At 39.3% G+C, this 21,014-nt stretch overlaps 2 protein-coding genes and 1 long non-coding RNA gene across 3 annotated transcripts in view; 1 reads left to right on the top strand and 2 right to left on the bottom strand.

Moving 5' to 3' along the window:
• Window positions 1-367: 367 nt before the first annotated feature.
• On the bottom strand, window positions 368-9,310 carry PSMA7 (proteasome 20S subunit alpha 7). The gene is made up of 7 exons (XM_084645206.1): window positions 9,116-9,310; window positions 5,868-5,994; window positions 4,416-4,540; window positions 2,665-2,787; window positions 1,624-1,743; window positions 938-1,000; window positions 368-597 (listed from the first exon to the last, which is right to left on the bottom strand). Exons 1-7 carry the CDS (start codon window positions 9,209-9,211, stop codon window positions 505-507), a joined length of 747 nt encoding a protein of 248 aa, XP_084501332.1. The 5' UTR covers window positions 9,212-9,310; the 3' UTR covers window positions 368-504.
• Window positions 9,311-9,662: 352 nt separating this feature from the next.
• Window positions 9,663-21,014, top strand: part of SS18L1 (SS18L1 subunit of BAF chromatin remodeling complex) — a 32,520-nt gene continuing 21,168 nt past the window's right edge. Inside the window, exons 1-4 of the mRNA XM_084646045.1 lie at window positions 9,663-10,023; window positions 16,591-16,667; window positions 19,034-19,118; window positions 20,260-20,404. Coding sequence (XP_084502171.1) covers window positions 9,955-10,023; window positions 16,591-16,667; window positions 19,034-19,118; window positions 20,260-20,404 — 376 coding nt within the window. The 5' untranslated portion in view covers window positions 9,663-9,954. The remainder of the gene's footprint in view (window positions 10,024-16,590; window positions 16,668-19,033; window positions 19,119-20,259; window positions 20,405-21,014) is intronic.
• The window catches only part of LOC311529813, a 33,807-nt gene continuing 24,603 nt past the window's right edge, over window positions 11,811-21,014 (bottom strand). The window contains exons 5-7 of the long non-coding RNA XR_014713880.1: window positions 20,506-20,611; window positions 18,277-18,850; window positions 11,811-15,738 (exon numbers count right to left, since the gene is read on the bottom strand). This is a non-coding gene — a long non-coding RNA (uncharacterized lncRNA). The remainder of the gene's footprint in view (window positions 15,739-18,276; window positions 18,851-20,505; window positions 20,612-21,014) is intronic.

Below are 21,014 nucleotides of genomic sequence, written 5' to 3'. Positions count from 1 at the left end.
GAGTTGTTTTTATTATAGAAATGACTTTGTCAAATCTGACTTCTAATCCAGATTACCAGGCCTGAGGAACTTCTGTAAAATTAAAAGCATTGTCAAATGAGAAAATGAATCACAGAGTTGGGCCTGTCTGTTAGGGCTTTACAATTATGCTACAAGAGAGCAATTTAGGATCATAAGCAAGCCAGGTTGCAGGAGTGATAGTGGGAAATATTCTTGTTCAATAATTATCAGTGGCAAGGTTCAATAAATAAGAATGGTGTGAATATACCTTCGTGTCCTTTAATAGATTACTAGCACTCTTTTGTAACCAGCTGCATAAGCCTAGTTTAAAATCCAAGGAACAAGTAGATTTATTTAAATAAAAAGCTTAAAAAAAATCAGTAGGTTTATTTTATGTCTCAGAGGGGCACAGTACGTGTGAGTCAATGGAACGCCTACATCTCTGTACAGAATAACCCATGATCTGAATTAAAAACAAGCAGCTATGCCATTTGATTTCATTCATCATGATGTTTTCTTCTGTTTTTTCTTTTCATTCTCTTCCTTTTCTTTTTCAATTTCAGCAACATACTTCTCAATTTCTTCAGGACTTAAAATCTTAAAAACAAACAAAAGAGACCATAGGTGACCCTTAAGATACCAACAGAGACTTTATTTGAATGTGAAAGATCTACTTCTGATAAGAAAATTAAATCCATACTGTAATATTGTGCAGGGGCGAGGATCTATCTGCAAGCAAACACAAAAGCAAAAGAAGCTTCCAAAACTACAAGGCACGTTGAGAGTATTTGTATTAGTTAGAAATACAATTCTGCAACTGCCCTGAAATGCAGAACTGCTGTAGAAGTCAATGGGAATTCTACATGGAGAGCAGTAGAGAAACAAGCATCAGAGGAGCAGTGAAGGTGAACAATATTATTAAAACGACAACAGTTACCTTGAGCGGCTGATCTCTTCTCATAACGGCCAGCTCTATGTTTTTCCCACCTGACTGTACAACCTGAAGTAGCCAAAGAGTTGAAAGGTTTAGAATGAGAAATTCTATTCCATATATCAATTCTGATTAAGTCTCCCTAAGAGAGTCACTGATGGGAACTTTACATTTCTCTTTCCATTAGCTCAGAGCTGCATATTTCATTACAAATATTAGCACTGCAAAATAATAAGCTTCTTTAGTCTACTGAACTGTACTCCACCTCAGTGCATAGATTATGTACACTTGCACCAATTAGAAGTTCCTTCAGAAGTCCGAGGGACTATGAGTTGTAGGGTTATTCGTTCAGTTCTAAGTGCATACAACCGAACACAAGGAATAAGCTAGTGCACATGGCTTAAGTATGTTCAGAATGAATATGTGCGCCAATATCCAAAGCTTAAGTCTGATTTTTAAAAAATTATTCTTCACAAGAAAACTGGTAGATTCTTACGCAGTCCTGGTAAAAATCGGTTGTTTAGGAAGTGTTTTGTAGCTCAAGCTACAGCTCAGTATCTAGTGCCCTCAGACTAGAATGGAGAATATCATTTTTGATAAATTCTAGAAGTTATGGTGAATGAACTGGATAGACTTGAGAAACAGCAGCCTACACACAGGAAACCATCAGCAGGTTGTTGAATCAGACTCACTTCAAGAAGAGCCTTGATGACAAGTTTAATGGTCAGATCATCTGTTTCAATGGCTTCATCAGTATAGTTTTTCTCCAGGAATTCACGCACAGACTTGGCTCCTCTCCCAATGGCATTAGCCTAGAATAATTGCAGAAAATGGTAGATACAAGTTTGGGGGGATTTAATACTTTTTAAAGTACACTTCATAGAGAAAATACAAACAGAAAACTATGCAAATACCCAACAGACTGCATACCCTGTTGTGTGTATAATGATCGCAAGACTGGATTAATAACCATTCAGAAGATTCAACAGCCTACTTGATAGTATCATTGCCACTCACCCACGTTAAAAAACAAGCGAAGCCAAGATCACTATTAAAAAAGGGGCTGGAAGATACTTAACCACCACCACATAAGCATGTGTGTGTTTTCAGGAGGATGGGGTAAGATTTCCAAAGTAAAGTTTTATTCTGTGTGCTGCTAGCCCTACTAAATTTTGGTCACTACTTTTAAGTCTCAACTTTAATTGGGGGGGGAGGGGGGGAGGAATATGAAAATCAAGTATTTTTACATATTAAAGTGGGCATAAACATGCACAGTATGTAGTTGGTGCTAAACTTTGTTATTTTACCAAAGTGTGATGATTTTTGCTGACATTTTCAGGCAGAAGATAAAAAACTTACAATTCACATAGTATCACAGATGAGACACCTATTAGATATGGAGTATTCAAACTTTTCTGTCCCTTGACCACATTTTAACAGACATTCTGTTTCTGTCTAATGGACGTATTCTCTCCCATTCACAGTTGGGCAGACCACCTCCATCCTATTTGTAATCACCTGACATCTACAGTATTATATTTGTTGCTGTCTTAGAACATTTTTGCAACGGACAAGCTAGCACCATGTCAACAGACAGCTCTCCACTGGCTCTCAGACACACAGTATAAGAACTACCAAGTCCATCTCCCAGCAAGATATGATCTCCCCAGAGGATAAATTAGCTGCTGAATGACATTTCATTTAATCTCAGCCAGGAGACAGAGTCAACTCACCTTCCAAGCATGGTAAGTGCCAGAAGGGTCAGTCTGATAGAGCCTGGGAGTTCCATCGAAGTCAAATCCCACAATAAGTGCAGAAATCCCAAAAGGTCTGCGGCCATTACTTTGAGTATATCGCTGATGAGAATCAAGACAGAGCTTATTTCAGAAACTTCTCTAAAAAGCATATGGATTTCTAAACTAGTAATTGTATAAAAGTTGCATAAAAAGACAGTTTATCGTAAGTATTTCCTATAATTTGTTACTGGGACCTTTTCTACCCTTGTTGAGGTTTCAAGATATTTGCTTGTACTGCAGGTCACCCATAAACTAAAGCAGGTAAGAGGATGGTTCCAAAATAATAGCCTTTCTTAGATACTTCTGAATTAACTACTACCACATTAAAAAAAAAAAAATCATTGTTCTTGTTTCATGTTAAAATATTCAGAGGTATCTAGGAATGTACCTTGTGTAAATTGATTAGCAGATGTGATGGTCACAGAGAGAATGCAAAAAAAAAAAAGCAGCTTTACTAATATGTATTGACATGACTTAGAAGACCCATTAAAAAAACCCCAAAAGACATGGAGGTGAAGCTGAAACATGCTGATTCTTACAGAACAGTAACTTTTGTGTTAAGTCCAATAGCTGCCAAGATCCCAAGTCTCTCAGAATTTAGATACTTTGTGATGAGAAGCAGCCTACTCCACAGCTAGTGTTGCTTCACTATGTTAAAGAGCACCCACATTCCATTTCCGTCAGTACAGAGGCCCAATCCTGCTTTCTTGCCCAATTATTTTGGCAGGAATTTGGGCCACAGGTAAAGTTTTTAAAATATTTGAATTACTTGTGGCACCTTAGAGACTAACAAATTTATTTGAGCATAAGCTTTCGTGAGCAACAGATCACTTCCATCGGATGCATTCCACTGAATGCATCCGATGAAGTGATCTGTAGCTCACGAAAGCTTATGCTCAAATAAATTTGTTAGTCTCTAAGGTGCCACAAGTCCTCCTTTTCTTTTTGTGAATACAGACTAACACTGCTGCTACTCTGAAACCTAAAATATTTGCGTATCTGTCAGAATGAAAAATAATTACACGTGAGATTATTCCCTTGCGGTAAAATAAGTCTAAAATAAACTTTCATAGAAAGAATGTAAACATGTTTTGCCTTTCTGATATGTAAGAGCTTACACTAAAGATGGACCATGCATAAACTGGACTCTTACTAAACAGTGGAGATCAGAGTTTAATGCATTACGAAGAGATTAAATAAAAAATGCACCATGGAATATACTACTTGTCCATTTTGATACTGTATTTAATTTTAAATTTAATAATACTCTAGGAATTTTTTAATGTATTTTGTAAGTGTCTTAATAATGAGGTCTCACAACAGTGTTCTGCTAGTAAATCTTGGCAAGCAGGAGAAACCAATCTATGTGAATTAAAGATTGCAGATCAGCATGTTTCTACTGTTAATACATAATACGAGAAGTGCAATAATGCTGTCCCAATGAGCACAAATTAACTTTCTGGATTTGCCCATCTTTGGGAGAAACCAATGACAACCGTTTCTCCCCTTTGCCTGAAGCTAAAGTAGTAATATCCAACGAAGAGATTCTGCTCTGTTATCCTGGGTTTTCACTAGTGTAACAGCAGAATTTGGACCAAAGTCAGCTTTTATTTACTCACTGATTCTCTGGCACCATACTGTATTTTTGCAATGAATGGAGAAACAGTACAGAGAGTTGTCCAATATACCTGTTTCAGGCTTGCGATGTAACGTGTGATGTATTCCACGGTGACAGGATCCTCCACAGTAAGTCTATGGCTTTGACACTCCACACGAGCCCTATTTATAACTATTCTGGCATCCGCTGTGAGCCCTGCAATGATAATATAATTCACTATGTGCTCAAATGTGTATTTAGCACCAGATAGATAAATAAGATAGACAGTCCTGCCCGAAAGGGGCTCATAATCTACATTCAGACAAGATGGATGGGTAACAAAAAGGGGACATGGGTCACGATGACAAGATCATGTCATTACTTAGGCTTGTCATGAAGGTACAGTAATTTCTGAGTAGCTAAGATGTGAAACCAAAGTTTAATTTTAGTTTTTATTTTTCATGCTTGTGAATTACAGACAAATGCTCGAACAAGTGTCCAGAAGATTTGTTAGCAAACTATCAGTAGTCCAACTAGTAACAGTTTAGCAAAATGTCTGTCCTCAAAAAGATTTCTGCTATATATACTGTAAAGATTGCTTATATACTGTACTGCCTCATAATGAGCACAGGTGACAGATCCAAATTAATCTTGTCCAGTCCTCTTGGTTAGAGGTAAAGTTTGATGCTACTGTTGCCCTAATAGGTATATAGGATTAAGAACTGTAAAAGTTAGTTTGCAAGTATGACAGATGTGTCTAAATCTAAAGACGAATACCTTGGCCTACAGATTTGGATATCTGTACTAAGAGAGTAATAATTTACAACTGTATAGTATTTTAGAACAGTTGTGTTACTAACAACTTTCATTGTCCAAGATGAGTTATGAAAAATAAGCAGCATAAGTAATGACAAGTCAAAATTCTTTCATTGTCAGTGTAAGTCAATTAAGTCACTTTCAAGTTCTTAGTGTTGCAAGGTTAGAGCGTTAATCATTGTAGGCAGAGCCATTCATTTAAAATGAGTCTTTTTAATTCTGAACTTTGGTTTTATAATAGCTTGTAAAATTTAACCTTGGTCGGATTCAAATGGGGAGAGTTCCTTTAATTTAGCCTGCTAATATACATTATGTCCATTTTATGGATGATCAAATAATGTTTACTTTATCTCCATTTGTTCCTCGCTCCTCACAATGCACACTTCTGCCAAAGCTGGAATTAAAATACAGGAATTCCCAGTTTTCACCCTCATGTTTAATCCATTGCATCACACAAGCTCCTAACATAAGGATATTTTCCTCATTAAATTGCTGGTTCTATAGAATTACCCTTTAGGCATTCTTATTCAAAGGAAATAAGTAAACAACTAAATATAATCCCTCCTCTTCTCCTCTCCACCAATTGCCCAAAGGAACTTGATTTTCACCATTCATAAACCCTATCCAGTATAGCAATGCTCCAATAACTACCTTTTAATTCCAAAGCCTGTTCCCGGCTGGCTTACTAGAGGAGTATTTAATAGTTCAACTGTCAGAAACTGCATACCTGCAAAAGCCATGCAGACATTGTCATCAAGGGCACAGATCTTCCTCACAGTTCTTTCATCTTGAAGTTTTGCCATAGATTTCTTTTCCACACCAAGAACAACAATCTCTTTTCCTCGTACTCCAACCTTCAATGCATTCAAAACCAATGACAGTTAGATACACCCAACAGACCTCTGATAGGTATAGACTTTTCTTGAAATGACTACAAAAGTATTAATTCCATTTGAAGCTTCAAATGCTTTGCTCCATGTTGTAGTCTACAACAAATTGGAAATTAACTGACATTAGACAAAAAAAGAACAGGAGTACTTGTGGCACCTTAGAGACTAACAAATTTATTTGAGCATAAGCTTTCATGGGCTACAGCCCACTTCATCGGATACACAGAATGGAACATATAGTAAAAAGATATGAAAAGGTGGAGTAAGAGGCTAATTAATTAAGATGAGTTATTATCAGCAGGAGAAAAAAAACTTTTGTAGTGATAATCAACATGGCCCATTTAGACAGTTGACAAGAAGGTGTGAGGATACTTAACATGGGGAAATAGATTCAATAGGTGTAATGACCCAGCCACTTCCAGCCTCAGATTATATAAAACAGCAGAAATTGGCAAGCGTGAGGCTTTATCATGAATATGCCACAGAATAATTCTCTGAGCATACATTAGTGTTTGTAATGTAGTTGCATCTTTATACTTAATTCCAAGATGAATTAAGAACACTGTTGCTGCCGTAACTGAGTATTTGTTACGGTAGTAAGTCAGAGCCAAATACAAGCTGTTGCTCCTCAGGTCCAAAACATACTAAGATTGTTGCATAGTCCATGGTCCTAAGCATAAATGCAGCTCATCCCTACGTTGCTTCTTCTATATACCAAACTCTTAGATCATCCTGTGCACTCCTTCCCGCACCCCCCCTTTCCCAAAGTTAGGAAAACAGGCTTTTTTTTTAAACCCATATTCCCACTGCTTTTCATACAGGGGACTGGAAAATTTGGTTCTTTCTTAGCAGTCTGATTTATGATGTTTCAGTAGATCTTGCAACGTTACCATATTACAGATTATCGCGTAACGAGAGCTGCAGCCAAGATTACATTGGACACTTCCACATTCTCATTACTTTCTGAAATTCTCCTTTGGGCTTGAAGTTTGTTATGCTCTTCCCAAATGCAAATATTTTGGAAAGTGATCAAAATTGTCCAGCTGTTTTGTTATTGCTGAGTTAAAGAGATGCACAGTTTTTCAGTGTTGTCTTTTGCTAAACAATAACCCACACAGTTAGAAAACTACATTAAGTAATTAAAAACTCACTTCTGTAAACCCAGTGGGACAATTCTACACCTGAATCACTGTTGCCCTAAACTTTGTAAAGTGGCAACATTTTGCACCCACTTTGCACTGGTGTAAATAGCTATACAAGGTTCAGTGTTCTGGTGAATCAGGCCTTCCATTTTTTTTCTATTGCTGTCACCCTGAACAATTTTACACCCTGCACCTTTTCCCCAGATACAAGGCTACCCAGCTAGTTCAATCTTGTAGAAAATAGCATGTAGCCAAAAAGGCATGCAGCAGCTGTCAGAACTCATTCCTCCACACACCATTTGCCTCAATGACTTGTAATGACTTACTGGTTTGGGGCTCAACTTTGTAGTAGTATCACTGCCAGATACAACTATTCAATAAAATATGTATTTAATACATATTTTATGTATTTAAAATAAGTTTGTCATCAGATAATTTTTTAGATACAGATTATCTACTTTACAGGTGCATTACAGATAAGGGCTTTTTTGGTAAAGTGCCAAACACACCTATGTCACTGTATAGGTTAGTATTATACACTTGGGCACAAACAAACTCATTTGGGATTCATTTTTAAAAGCATTTAAAAGCAAAAGAATGTCTATTTCATAATTTCCAGTTTGCAAACAGACACCACCATCAACTTGCATTTACACAGCACTTCATGTTTTCAAGCAGCATGGACACTCAATCATTGTGAAGTAGGCATTATCCCCATCTTGCAAGTGAGGAAATGGAATCAGGGATGTTTATGTGCCCACGGCCCCATAGCAAGTAAGCAGCACAGAAAGAAGAATTCATGAGACCATGCTTTGAAGTGTCCCTAGCCTGTTTGCCAGAAGCTGGGAATGGGTGACGAGGGATACTCGAGGATTACCTGTTCTGTTCATTCCCTCTGAAGCACCTGGCATTGACCACTGTCCAAAGACAGGATACTGGGCTAGATGACCTTTCATCTGACCCGGTATGGCCATTCTTACGTTCTAGAAGATCTTTGCTCCCAACTCCCAAGAGCAATCTTCTAGTAACTTGCCATATACAATGGGCTCCTGCAGACTTTATGCTGGCAAATTCCCATTAGACGTCAGTAGTTTTATTATTATTGGAGCAAGGTTAGACCCTGTGCTCTGGCGTGGAGAGATTTTACTGACTGGATAGTAGATCATTTCAATTATATTCAATTTTCTTCCCAAGATGAGGAATTTTGTTTCTATTATATTTAGAACTCCAGCATTTTTTTAAAGCTCTCTCCTTCAGAGAGCTACAGCCAAAGGGGCTCTGCCTAGTGGGCTTTAGTACACAGACCAGCCCACACTACACACGCTATGGCAGTGTCAGACACCCCCCCGGGAGGCCAGCTCAGTCCAGCTTTCTCTAGTGGGAGACAGGGAGCTGCAGAGTCTCAAAGGCCAAACGGTAGCTGGTCACTCAGCTCCTAGGTGTGCCAGTGTCCTGGGGAAAGAGTTATGGGGCGGGGGCTTCCCAAGACAATGGGCTCTGATCGCAGGAGCTTCCTGTCCTGTCATACATCGCCCGCCCGCCCGCCCGCCCGGGGGTGCGCCCACCACATGCAACCACTGCCAGGCGTGTTCTCCCCACTACTGCCCCAATTCCCCCCACACCTCCAGACATCCCCATATCTCCCCCTCCCCCCTCAGGCCCCTCTATAGCGCCCAGCCCCTTCCCCCCCATCTCCCCCTCAGGCCCCCCTACAGCGCCCAGCCCCTTCCCCCCATCTCCCCCTCCCCTCAGGCCCCCACTACTGCCCCCGGCCCCTTCTCCGCACCACCCATCCCTCAGGTACCCCCATCTCTCCACAGACCCCCCCCGCTCGAGCCCTGCCCGCGGGCGCCCCCTCCACGCTCGCCCCGCGGCCCTCGGAGCGGCGGCCATTCCCCGAGGCGAGGCGGCGCGGCCCAGCCCCGGCCCCGGCCTTGACTCACCGCCGTGGAGCCCTTCTTCACCGCCTCCTGCGCGTACTCCACCTGGAAGAGGTGGCCGTCCGGCGAGAAGACGGTGATGGCCCGATCGTAGCTCATGACTCCGGCCCGCCGCTTCCCCGGGGCCCGCCGAGCTGCCCAGACCGGAACCAGCCGCCTCCCTCCCTCCGCTCAAAACAGCACACTCATCCCCCGCCCTGCCGCGCGCGCCGCTTCCGGAGCCGCGCCGTGCGCGCCGCACGCCGAAGGCGGCCCTTGCGCCAAATGTGTAGGCGGATCTCCATCCTGACGTACGTCCTTGGCAGGAGGATCGCAGGCAACTCGGAATGCCAGGCGTCTTGGCTACGCCGTTGGCGTACCAAGTTGCTGTCAGCCTCCCCTACGCATTTGACGTATGCACTAGGCTGATCGTGGGGTCTGTTTCCCCCCACGCGCTTGGCGTACCCTGCTTCTTTTCCTACGCACTTGACGCACTCGGCCGCTGTTGGCAAAGGCAGAAAGATGCTGTTCGCCTGCGACAGGAAACCCAGCAGCAGGGATGCACCATGTGCAGATAAAAGGGGAGGAGGGGAAGAGGGGGGGACAACTCGGTTGCCTTTACTCCTCCTCCCCAAATCTCAGCAACTGGCTCCCCACCTTGCTTTGGGATCAGGGCGAGGGTGGTGCATGCAGGCTCGTGGTGCAGTGCCCCTGGCTCATTGCAGGGCACAGATTGTACCATCTGCGCTGGCTCCCCTCCCCATGCACTGCGGAGAATCTTTGCACAGCAATAGCAGCCAGATAATAACAATATTATTAGAGCCTAGGAGCAATATATTATAGACACATTAAAAAACCCCACCATGTCGGTTGCCTTTGCTTCTGCTCGCCCGAGAGGCAAAGGGGAGGTCACCCAGCAAACTATCCAGAAGGTAAAAAAGCATGCTTTTATACAGACAAGAAATGTTATTTATATATCCCCTCTGTGGTGCTGTGGCTGGGGAAGGAGGCTTAATTCTAAAGTGATCATGAAAACTAGTGAATTTGCAAGGGTTGGGAAGATGGACAGCTGGAGGGGGGAGTAGGAGGAGGAACAAAGCAAAGGTGTTCAGATCACTGCAAAAACAGAGAAGGGAAGCAGCCAGAGAAGGATCTGCAGAATAGAAAATTCACTGCATATTATCTTTCGTGATTGCAAAGAAAAAAAATGCCAGGGATAATTTGCAAGCAGGGATCTGCACATTTTGGACCGCATATAAGCTCTTAACAAAAAAAAAAAATGTCTCAGTGAATTGACAAGTTTTTTTTTTTTTTTTTTTTAATGGTTGCAGGATTTTAATCTTTTAAAATATGGAGGGAGGTACTGAAGTGTTGCAATAAAGATGCTCATTGCCATCCTCCAAAGGTTTTTTATTAGGAATTGCAGTTGTTCATGTATAATGTTTAGCAGGTAAAGGTTTTAAAGGATTTTCTCTGCGGACTCAGCCTGGGTTTCGTCTGGAGGCCAAAGCTGAGGGTACCGACTTTGGAAGTTATGATGGGTGTTTGTAAGAAAATAACAGAAGGGTGGGGAGATACATACTTACCCTCACTAACCTGCCACCTGCCTGGGATGAGATACTGGTGAGATAACTGTAAATAATGGAAGAGGTGTGGAGATGTCAATATAGAACATGTCTGTGCCCTCGGTCTGGTTTACTTAAACAGTACCTGTAATTTCTAGTTCCACTGTGTATTTTATGTCATGCTTTGCTCTGCTTTAGAAATGCTGGCTGTGCAGGAGTTTGTCTAGTCAGTGCAGTGGAACTAAGGAATAAAGGTCTAATATGGCTCATTTGTAAATTATAATGGTGAACACACTCACGCACAAAAGATGTCAGAGCTAAGAGAGTAATCAGTTGCTCATCAGCATTTCTTCCAGAGCCAAGCGATCATCTGTTGTCAGTTTTATGAATTATAGGGGAATTAATCTCAATGGAGGATATGATCAAAGTATGGGAGAATTAAGGCAAGACAAACTACCTTAAAGAGAGTTAAGAGCCTGGTGTACATCTGTAAATACCAGGAGATTCAATCTGAAATTCATCCCCTTGTGTCTTTGTCTTGCCGCACATGTGATATTGGGATCACATCCACTTACTTTTAAATGCTGAAATATTTAGGCACTAGCGGTTAAGGATGGAGTTTTATCCTTAACTCTGGATGTTTGTGTATTTAAGATAGACTTTCACAATTCATTTAATGTAGTCCTTTTAAAATGACTTTTGATTAATTTCCATGAAAAAGGACAATTAAAGAATTTTCATAATTCTCTCAATTTTCAAAGCATTGATATCTTGGAACTGAAATCTATTTTGTTTCAAATATAAAAAATACTCCCTCTATCAGGTACACTCAATGACCTGTTACTTTAGGATTGCTCATGTATGCTGAGCTGTTGAATTGTTCATGAATGTGGAACAATTTTCTTTTTCAAAAAGCACTGAAGTTTTTGTCTGGAAACAAGCACATAAATAACTCCATGGGCTTTATAATCATAGATTAGAAGTCGGGGTCAAAACTAATTGTGGGACACTAACTTTAGGAATCCACAACAGTGTTCTCTTTAGGAGCCAAAATTGTATACCAGTTAAATAAAAAAAAATTCACAAAAATGCACAATTTTTACTTGTATGTTTAAATACATAAGCAACTAATTTTCATCATACATGTTACTAACTCAATTTCAATGGCTCCTTCAAAGCCTTTACTATTCCAATACTACATTACTTACACAAAACTTTCTTTGAAGAAAGTGAGACTTTTTGAACCACTAGGATTGCAGAATTGGTGATTGTGTACCTAGCATTAGCTCATGAGCAAGGCTGGGCATTGACGTTAACCCTATATGTACTCCCGTGCAGCTGAGATCAGAACCTTGTCCTTTTTTATGTAGTAACTGTCAGGACACTAGAACTATTCCCTATTCTTTTTGCAATGAGCAAAATGGATTTAAATTTATTATCGCACACAAAGAACCCTTTTATTAGTGCAGCAAGCTTTTAATGTATCACCGGAGTGCCAGTACTGGATATGAACACACATCCATAGATGAGACTTGATCTCTAAGCCTGCTTTCCTAGATGTGAGTTTGCTATCAGCTGAGACATTTATTAGTGATACTTTAAAAGGTTTTCTCGCATCCTATAAGATAAGTAATGTTTTTCGGTAAAGTAACCCTCTCCATGCTGCTCTGCAGAACTCTGTTTTCTATTTTCCACCAATTCTGCACTGGGAATTTCTGCATCATGAATGCAGAATATGAAACAAAGAGCTTCACTGTGAATCAGACAGGAGTATTTTGCTCATAAAGATTCTGTGCCAAATCCAGGTTCCCGTGTGTGCATAAGTGCATACTAGAAAACGTAAAGGAGAAATGTGGATCATGTCTGCCATGACTCTGACTGCTCCCATTACCTTCCGGGAGGTAGGTACACCCTGAAGGTCTGCCACATCAGGATACAACAGAACCTCCATTCCTCAGACCCTTCATGACAGGAGTCACAGAGGGATGTTGCGAACCCTAGCAGGCAGGGTATGTGATCTGCAAGTACGCCCCCATGCCTGGTAATGACACACTCCTACGACACACCCCTTCTGTCTGCACAAATACAGAAGCCAAAGAAATCTTGAGCTGTGTGTGGGGTTGCTGTTGGCTAGAAGACAGGAATATGATAATACTGCTGTTGCCAATTTTTCCATGTTTGGTCCTTTGGCTGTATGTAAATTTGTCAAGAATGATCCCTTAAATAGAACATGCAGCTATATGGATGAATTAATACTAACTTTGTGTGGAAAATATTTAATGAATGTTTCACATTTCCTGATAAAGTAAATTTAAAAACACAGGCACAATCATGCAAGCACTTACTATCAGTACTTACAACCATGCACATCTTTATGATTGACTTTAATGGGACTAATCACAGTAGTATAGACTATGCCTGATAAGTAAGGTGCAGATCCTTAAAGGTATTTAGGTGCCTAACTTCCATTAATTTCAATGGCAGTTAGGTGACTAAATACTTTGAGGATCTCGGTCTAAGTTGTTTGCTGGATCAGGCCCTAATTTTGTAAATATTGTTTTCTTTACTCTTTTATCTCGCCATTTTTTCATTTGTAGAAAGTTCACCACAAATTATCAAGGAAATAATAAAAAATACTATAGCAGACCTTAAACTCAGTAAGAAATTGGTTTCAGAGAAGCAGCCGTGTTAGTCTGTATTCGCAAGAATAAGAAATTGGTGGAGACCAAAATAATTCTGTCTTTGAAACCATTTTACAATAAGCAAAATGTGAATTTTAGGCAGTGTAGGTTGTATGATGAAATGCTCTCTCTTGCATTTTGCCCAGGAACACTAATTTTTTGGAAACAAGTTAACCACTCTAGAACTTGCTTAAGGCATAGACTAGTCAATTGAAGCTTTTGATCTATTCTACTGCCATGCATCATCTCACTGGTGCATGGTTACTCAAAATTTTTCTCTATCTCAGAACAGAACTACTTTAAAGAGCAAAAACACACTGAGTGATGTAATTCTCATGTGAATGCAGTTTCAATCTAGTCAGTGATGCAGATTTCAAATTGTGCTTCTTCAAGTGCAGTATGCTTCACATGCTAGCTTCTTAATTTGTTGTACTGCAGGGCTGGATAGTCTGAAATTATTTTATGTGAACTTAATCTCTGTAAAAGTATGTTTACTGTCTGACAATGATACGGTTCCATGGATATTTTTTAAAGATATTTTAGAATTAGATGCAGATATTTAGTGGAGAAACTGCCTCTGCCTGGCAACAATCTATCTGGCGTTAAGGACTACAAAGTAAACCCATTGATTCTGCAGTGTTGTATACTTTAGCTAAATCCTCTCAAAATATATATGCCTATAAATGTACTATAAAAATGCACAGCAAATGGCTCAACAAAGATATGGATGAAGCTGTATTATGGCCAAACTTCTCTAAAATCCAGCACATAACTTTTAATTAGAACAGAACCATCTGATGGCTTGTTGCCCATTTAAAACAACTATCATCAGACTTATAACTACTTTACTAGCATGTAAGATTTTTTAACAGCCTCCACAGTGGGGAGCTATAAAGGCTGTATTATTGGCCCTATCAAAGCTTTTTACTCAGGTTCAGAGGTTTGAGATAAAGGAGATGAATTTATTTGATTAAAATGGTTATTAACCCACTCTTTGCTGTGATGATGGGCAGGGCTTATGTTTCCAATAAATGGAAAAGGAAAGATCCATATTTCAGAATAGACCCTTTAAAAATTGTACATAACTGGCAGGGGAATTACAGTTTTCCCGATGTTGTTGTAGAAGGATCAATTTGGGAATCATTGTGTGAAATGTGTTCCTGAGGGAGAAATACTTGGAGAAAATACATAGCTCAACTCAGACATATTTTGTAAGACTATTAAAAAAGCATGCATATGAACCAATGGATTTGAGATGCATGGCAAAGGGAGCTCATATAACTCATGGTCCCAATACTAAACAGAGGTTCTCATGGCTGTTCCATAAGTATTGTATCTTGCAGACCTCTTGTGTACAAATAGGTTACTCATTGTAGCAGAAGTTACTTCACTTGCTGTGCTGCATTGCAGCAAGCCTGCTCCATGGCCTATGGAACATGCAAAGGCGTTTTGGAGATGGGGTGGAATGAGGTGTGAGACCATACAGAGATACTCTGAAAGCTGCCTAGACTTGTACCCTGGCTGATGTGCAGTTTTTTGGGAATGTAGCAGTTATGTCTCCTCTAGACCAGGAGTAGCTGCTCTTAGGTGGTTACTTTTGAAAGGGCTCTGAAGTGAACGTTTTCATGTATATATGTTTCATATCCCAGATCAAGGGAATTGCATATTCAGATAAAAGGACCTCCCCTCATTTATTAAACTGGGGCCTCCTGAGCTAATTGTGACAGATTGCACAGTTTGCAGCTGCAGGCTATAAGGATCAGATGGGGATCAGTCAGTGGGTCTACTTGGTTTAAAAGCCATGGGGTGCCCCATGGCCCAATTACACAGCCCTTTGTGAAGTATCTATTTGGCGATCCTTTGTGGCTTAAAGAACAGTGAGGCACACGGCAAACACCTTGGGAGTTTTCTGTGCCTGCAGACTTGTTAGCCTGTCCCCATCATCTATGAAACATAGATTTATATGCAAATACCAGGAGGTTGAGGTTTTATAACTGTCATATCTGTCAGGTTTCATTTCTTGCATTTTGTAATTGTTACTAAATGCAAGAAAGGAAACTTCCCAAACTCAACAAAAAATGTAAAAATTTAAATATGTTCTTGTGACACTCCTATATAGGATTCTCAGATATGGAGCTGGTGTTTGGCACTAAATACAGTATATGCTGGGAGGGTTCAATGCTCCCTTTACCTGTAGAGTCCTGACTCCTCCCATGGTATCTACATATCTGCCTTTTTCCATATCTTATAGAAGGATCCAGAGTAGCCTCAGGGATTGCTACTGTTCAAGAATCTTTCTGGCAAACTGTAACAATATGTCTTAGTGGGCTCACATGGATGTACAACTTATGTTCTGCTCATCTTTAAGAGATAATGGAAATGCATTCATAAGGCAATGGTCCTGGAATGCAAAAGAGACATGGCATAAAAAGATTAATGTTGCAATTTGTTTATATTCATGTGTGTATTTTTAAATCAAACATCCAACATATTTTATACTGTAAGCTTTTGGGGCAGGGACTGTTTACTATATGTTTGTACAGTACCTAGCACAATAGGGACCTCACCTGTTTGAGCCCTCGTAGTTCCACCACAATATTAATGTTAAGTAATAATAATCACTACCTAAAATACAGAAATAGTATTGACATATTTATTCTTTACAGTATTAACTACCAATGAGATATAAGCCTATAGTACAACTTTTGTGAGCTGTAATTTTATGGAAACATGTTTTAAGTAGTATAAGATGTATCATCTTTCATTTCTGATTTTTCCTCCATTTAAAATGAACTCAAATTGTAAAATTTTGTGGGTTGTGTTTAGTGAACCTTTCATAAAAATTGTACTCTGAAACCAGAGCAATGCACTGAGTATTTTAATAAGGAAGTTTTGTATCTTTTTGGTCATATTTTTCTGTTCTGTTATTTCTGTTCAGGCATAAGATATAATAGTTACAGACTAAGATTAACACAAAATGGACTCCCCCCTCAGGAGTTTATTTTATAGTAATGTTCAATAAGTAAATTTGACTTTGGGGAGTAGTTGGAAGTTTTGATTCCATATTAATATTCCTGTTCCAGTCTAGGAACTTCATAAATACCTGGAGGCAACAGACATGCACAAAGAACCATCAAGCTAAGACCGAGTAAAAGCGGAATATCACAGAAGGAAGAAACATATAGCAGAACTTGGTGTGTTTTTAGTCTTATCGCATAGTAACAAGTATTTTGATCATTTTTTTTTTATCCAGATGCTAGATGAAAATCACCACTTAATACAGTGTATTATGGACTATCAGAGCAAAGGCAAAACAGCAGAATGTACTCAGTGAGTATTATTTACTTTGGAATATTTTGGATATTATTCCTGTTCTTACAACAAAGTGCAAGAAGAATACTCTGAATAGTGTTGCACAACTGCCACTGGCAAGAGTACATGGAGTGCTAATTTTCTAAGATTTACCATGTGTCAACAAGTATAAATTATTCTTGGGACATAGTATTTTTTTTCATCTTGGATATTTTAAGCAATGTAGTTGTACAAAATATCAGGAGCAATAATATATCAAAGCAAAGGAAAATTTGTGCAGAAATCAAGACAGTAGTGGTGTTGGTGATAAGAGGTAAAGAAAACCTTCTGAAAATAAGCAAGAAAGTTGAATATTTCATCAGTTTTCAAAGGAAAATTTTAAAACTGACCATAGTTTGTGACTTGCACATCACTGTCCTCAGTGGAAGAGCAACACTGGGAATGAGGAAAGATCATGGCAGTTTTGATTTTTAAAAAACATGAAGAATAATTTGAAATTTATGTCGACCTGATCCTGAATTATTTTGCATGCATAATTCCCACTGAAATCAAGTGTGGATCAACTGCAGGACTGGCCCCATAGGCTATATCTGAAGTAGGAGAAGTGAATTGTGGAAAATTTGGGGTTTTGCCTGGAAAAGACAGTATTTTCTTTTAGGACCCAATCCTGCACTCATGATGCAGGCAAAACTCATAGGATTGGGCTATTATTGAATGATACCACATTTATGCTGTTTTTAAAAACATGCCCAACTAGTGTGTGAGAAGAGTCTTTACCATATGAAAATGAAAGCTAGGATCTGTTTTGCCCTTAAAGGGTATATTCCTCTTATGAGGCATATACAGGTAACTCCTGTTATGCATTTACAGTCAGGGGAGACATAACATAAGAATATCATAAGACTGTAGGTCTGTATATAATCCTGTAAACTCTGACGTTCATAAAGAAAATGATTAGTCTTTAAATATTCTCAACACATCACTTACAAAAATAATTATAAGGATGTGTGAATTTAGGATTCTGGCATAATAAAGGAGATAAATATCAGAAGGTAGGTAATTATTTTATAGTATGCACAAAGTTGATAATATAGTTTTATCAGAAGGGGATTTAATTTTTAGAGATCAAGGATTTTGGTGATCCATGTCAAAATAAAATGAATAAAGTCTTGTTAGTTTCCATCACTGCTTATTGTTCTTAATCATGAAGGCAATGCACTTTTACTGTAAACATGGATTAGATTTCAGTAGGAACAGGCCAAACCTGCCCAATGAGGGGTCAAGTTGAGGGGGTAGGCATTGTTATTCTTTCAAAAAGGAAAGTGTGTATACAGAGAGAGAGGCATTTGCCTTGTTATGTGCTAATGATTCAATACTTCATCACAGGAGATCTGAATCCTTTTCTGTAGGGAGATGGGTATTTACTTCCTGCACTGGTATTTACTCACAAAAGATCCTGAACACTAAAAAATAACTCAAAGCCTTAGGAGTTCAGGTACCTTCTCTGCACCATGCTTCTCTCCTCCTTTCCATCACTTTCATTCTTGTCACCATTCTGGATTCATTTTGCTACCTCATTTTCCCCCACCGCCCACCAAAAGAAAAGTCATACAGTAAAAGAAGTTACCTTTTGCTTTTTTGGTGCCTCTCCAGCTTCCAGAAGTTTGAATTTCCTCCTGGGTCAGTGGCCCAGTTTTTAATGTTTTGTTTCTAGGTTCTCTCCTGCTTCTCATCATGATCTTTTCAAGTTCACTGATGACTGGGACGAAGCGTGAATGTTTCAGATGGTTTTAGTGGATGGCAGTAACCATGCGAGTTAAAGCACTCTTGAAAGGGTGTTGTTCTCCTGAGCTTGCGTGCAGGGCAAAAAGCTTTTGTTTTCTGGAGCTCCAGAATTTATATTCTTTAGGACTGTGTTGACATAAAGTGACCAGTTGTTAGAGCAGGGGACAAGAAATCAAGTCTCTAGGCTCAATACCTGTCTCTGCCACTCGTTCAGTGGGTTTTCAAACAAGTACGTATGCAGGGTTGTAGTAGTCATGCTGGTCCCAAGGTATTAGAGAGGCAAGGTGGGCGAGGTAATATATTTTATTGAGACCCCAAAAAAAGCTCTGTGTAAGCTTGAAAGCTTGTCTCTCTCACCATCTTTACTTGCTGAAGTTACCCATTTGTAAAACAGTTGCTGAGTATTTTGAGACTTTCTGAAAAGAGGCAGGACAGAAATGGTCATTATTATTATTAAGATGGGAAGAGAGTGGGCTAATTTACATTTACTGATGATTTATAGATAGCACAGAGAAGCCAAGGCTGCAATGAATTCATGAAATGGGATATGTTGGTATTGTTAAGTCTTCCCAAAGTAAGCTCTATTCCTTATCTTTTAGATACCAACAAATCTTGCACAGAAACCTGGTTTACCTGGCAACAATAGCAGACTCTAACCAGAATATGCAGTCCCTGCTTCCTGCAGTAAGTACCAATACTAACATCAAATACAATGTTAACTATACCAAGGAGACAATTATTTGAGTATTGATTGGTGACAAAAAGCTGTTACTAGTTAGCCATTTTTAATAAACCTTTTTAGGAAAAAAATACTGAAAAAAAGTTCTGGATTTCAACGGACAGTAATAGAAAAACTGCTCTATGGATGTTTTTATTGATTTTTAAATATTTATCAGGACTTTTTTTTTAATCCTACCACCTGCAGAGCCAGGTGCCTAAATTATCATGAATCCAACTGTACAAGGTTCAACAGGATCTATTAAAAAATCTCTAAATAACCAAAAATAGCTTTTCTGTATTTTAAAATGTCACTAGTGTATGTGCTAATATCTCAGGACCTTCTTAGGGTTTAACCAAGTGCTGTGTGTGCCACTGGAAACTTCCCTTTCTCATGGTACAAGGCTGCCATTTCTAGTCCTGAATTGTACCAGTACACTGGTCCTTAAATCTGCCACCAGTTCATGATTAAATATTGCATAATGTTTCTTCATAAACTATCAGCCTGTTTTTTTGGTGATACGCCTACTGTAAAGGTCTGGTCCTGCACCACCGAAGTCCATAGCAGCTTTGTCATTGACTTCAGTGACAGAATCATGCAAAATGCCTATGCCAGATTGACAGCTGTGATCTAAAGATATGGGGTTTGTTTCTGCAGTACTCTTGCAGGAAAAACTCCCACTGACTTCAAAGGCATTTTTGCCTGCATAGGAACTGCAGGATTGAGACCATATTTTCTTAGATTTTGCTGCCAGAAGGGGCCACTGTGATCATGTAGGCCTTCTGCATAACACAGGCCATAGGATTTCCTTGAGTTAATTCCTGTTTGAACTAGAGAACATCTTTTAGAAAAACATCCAATCTTGATTTAAAAATTTCCAATGATGGAAAATCCACCATAACCCTTGGTAAATTGTTCCAGTGGCTAATAAGGAATACTTACGTGAATAAAGGTTTGCAGGATCAGGCCCCAAATCTGTAAGATTAAAATCTGGAAGCACACTTTCAGATGAGTCAGTTTGTATTCATAATAAGGTTAGTTTCAGGGTTATTATTTTTCTAATTAAAACCTAACCAAAAATCTGCTTCCCCTTCTTGTTGTTTGCAGCCACCAACGCAAAACATGAATTTGGGCCCAGGAGGAATGACTCAGAATGCATCCAACCAATCTCTCCATTCACAGAGCAATCTCAGTGATGCAATTGGGACAGGCCTTCCTCCTTCCTCCCTCATGCAGAGTCAGATTAGCAATGGTGAGCTCTGTTCCCCTTTGTGCTGCTTTATGGTTGCCCAGCAACAAAATCATTAATGCAGAATATACTTAGAAGAGGTCTTTTACAGCTCTGTAACTCACCTTTCAGCCACATGGGAATTTCAGGCACATGCTGAAATATTCACAAAATGGCTACAGTTTTATCAGTTTTATACTGCTGCTTGGATTCTGCAAGTGCTCCAGTCCACTTAATAAATTTATGTAGGGGAAATAAATGTGAAACAAAATATTTTAAAACGTGCAATGAAAATCACCAATAAAAAGATACTTCAAAATTAAATACCATAATAGTTTTACTAATAAACATCCATTGAGTTGTATGTTGCAACCCTTTTGCACTCATGCAAGCAGCCCCATAAAGGTCAATGGGATGGATAGGGTGAGCAGGGATTGTTTCCATGAGTAAAAACTGCAAGATTAGGTCCTCAGACTTCAGAATTCTTCTAAGATAAGTACCCTTTCAAAAATAAAATGCAGTTACATTAGTCTTCCTTTTTTTAGAGTAGCCTTTAAAATGTTGTATGGTATAACCAAATAGCTTACATAGAACTTTTAATGGAAAACTGTAAACTTAAAAAACACACTTCTGT

Source organism: Lepidochelys olivacea (assembly GCF_965140295.1).
Source record: "Lepidochelys olivacea isolate rLepOli2 genome assembly, chromosome: 13".
Lineage (NCBI taxonomy): Eukaryota > Metazoa > Chordata > Testudines > Cheloniidae > Lepidochelys > Lepidochelys olivacea.
Note: the sequence above shows the minus strand (reverse complement) of the source record. Positions and strands in the feature narration are given on the sequence as shown.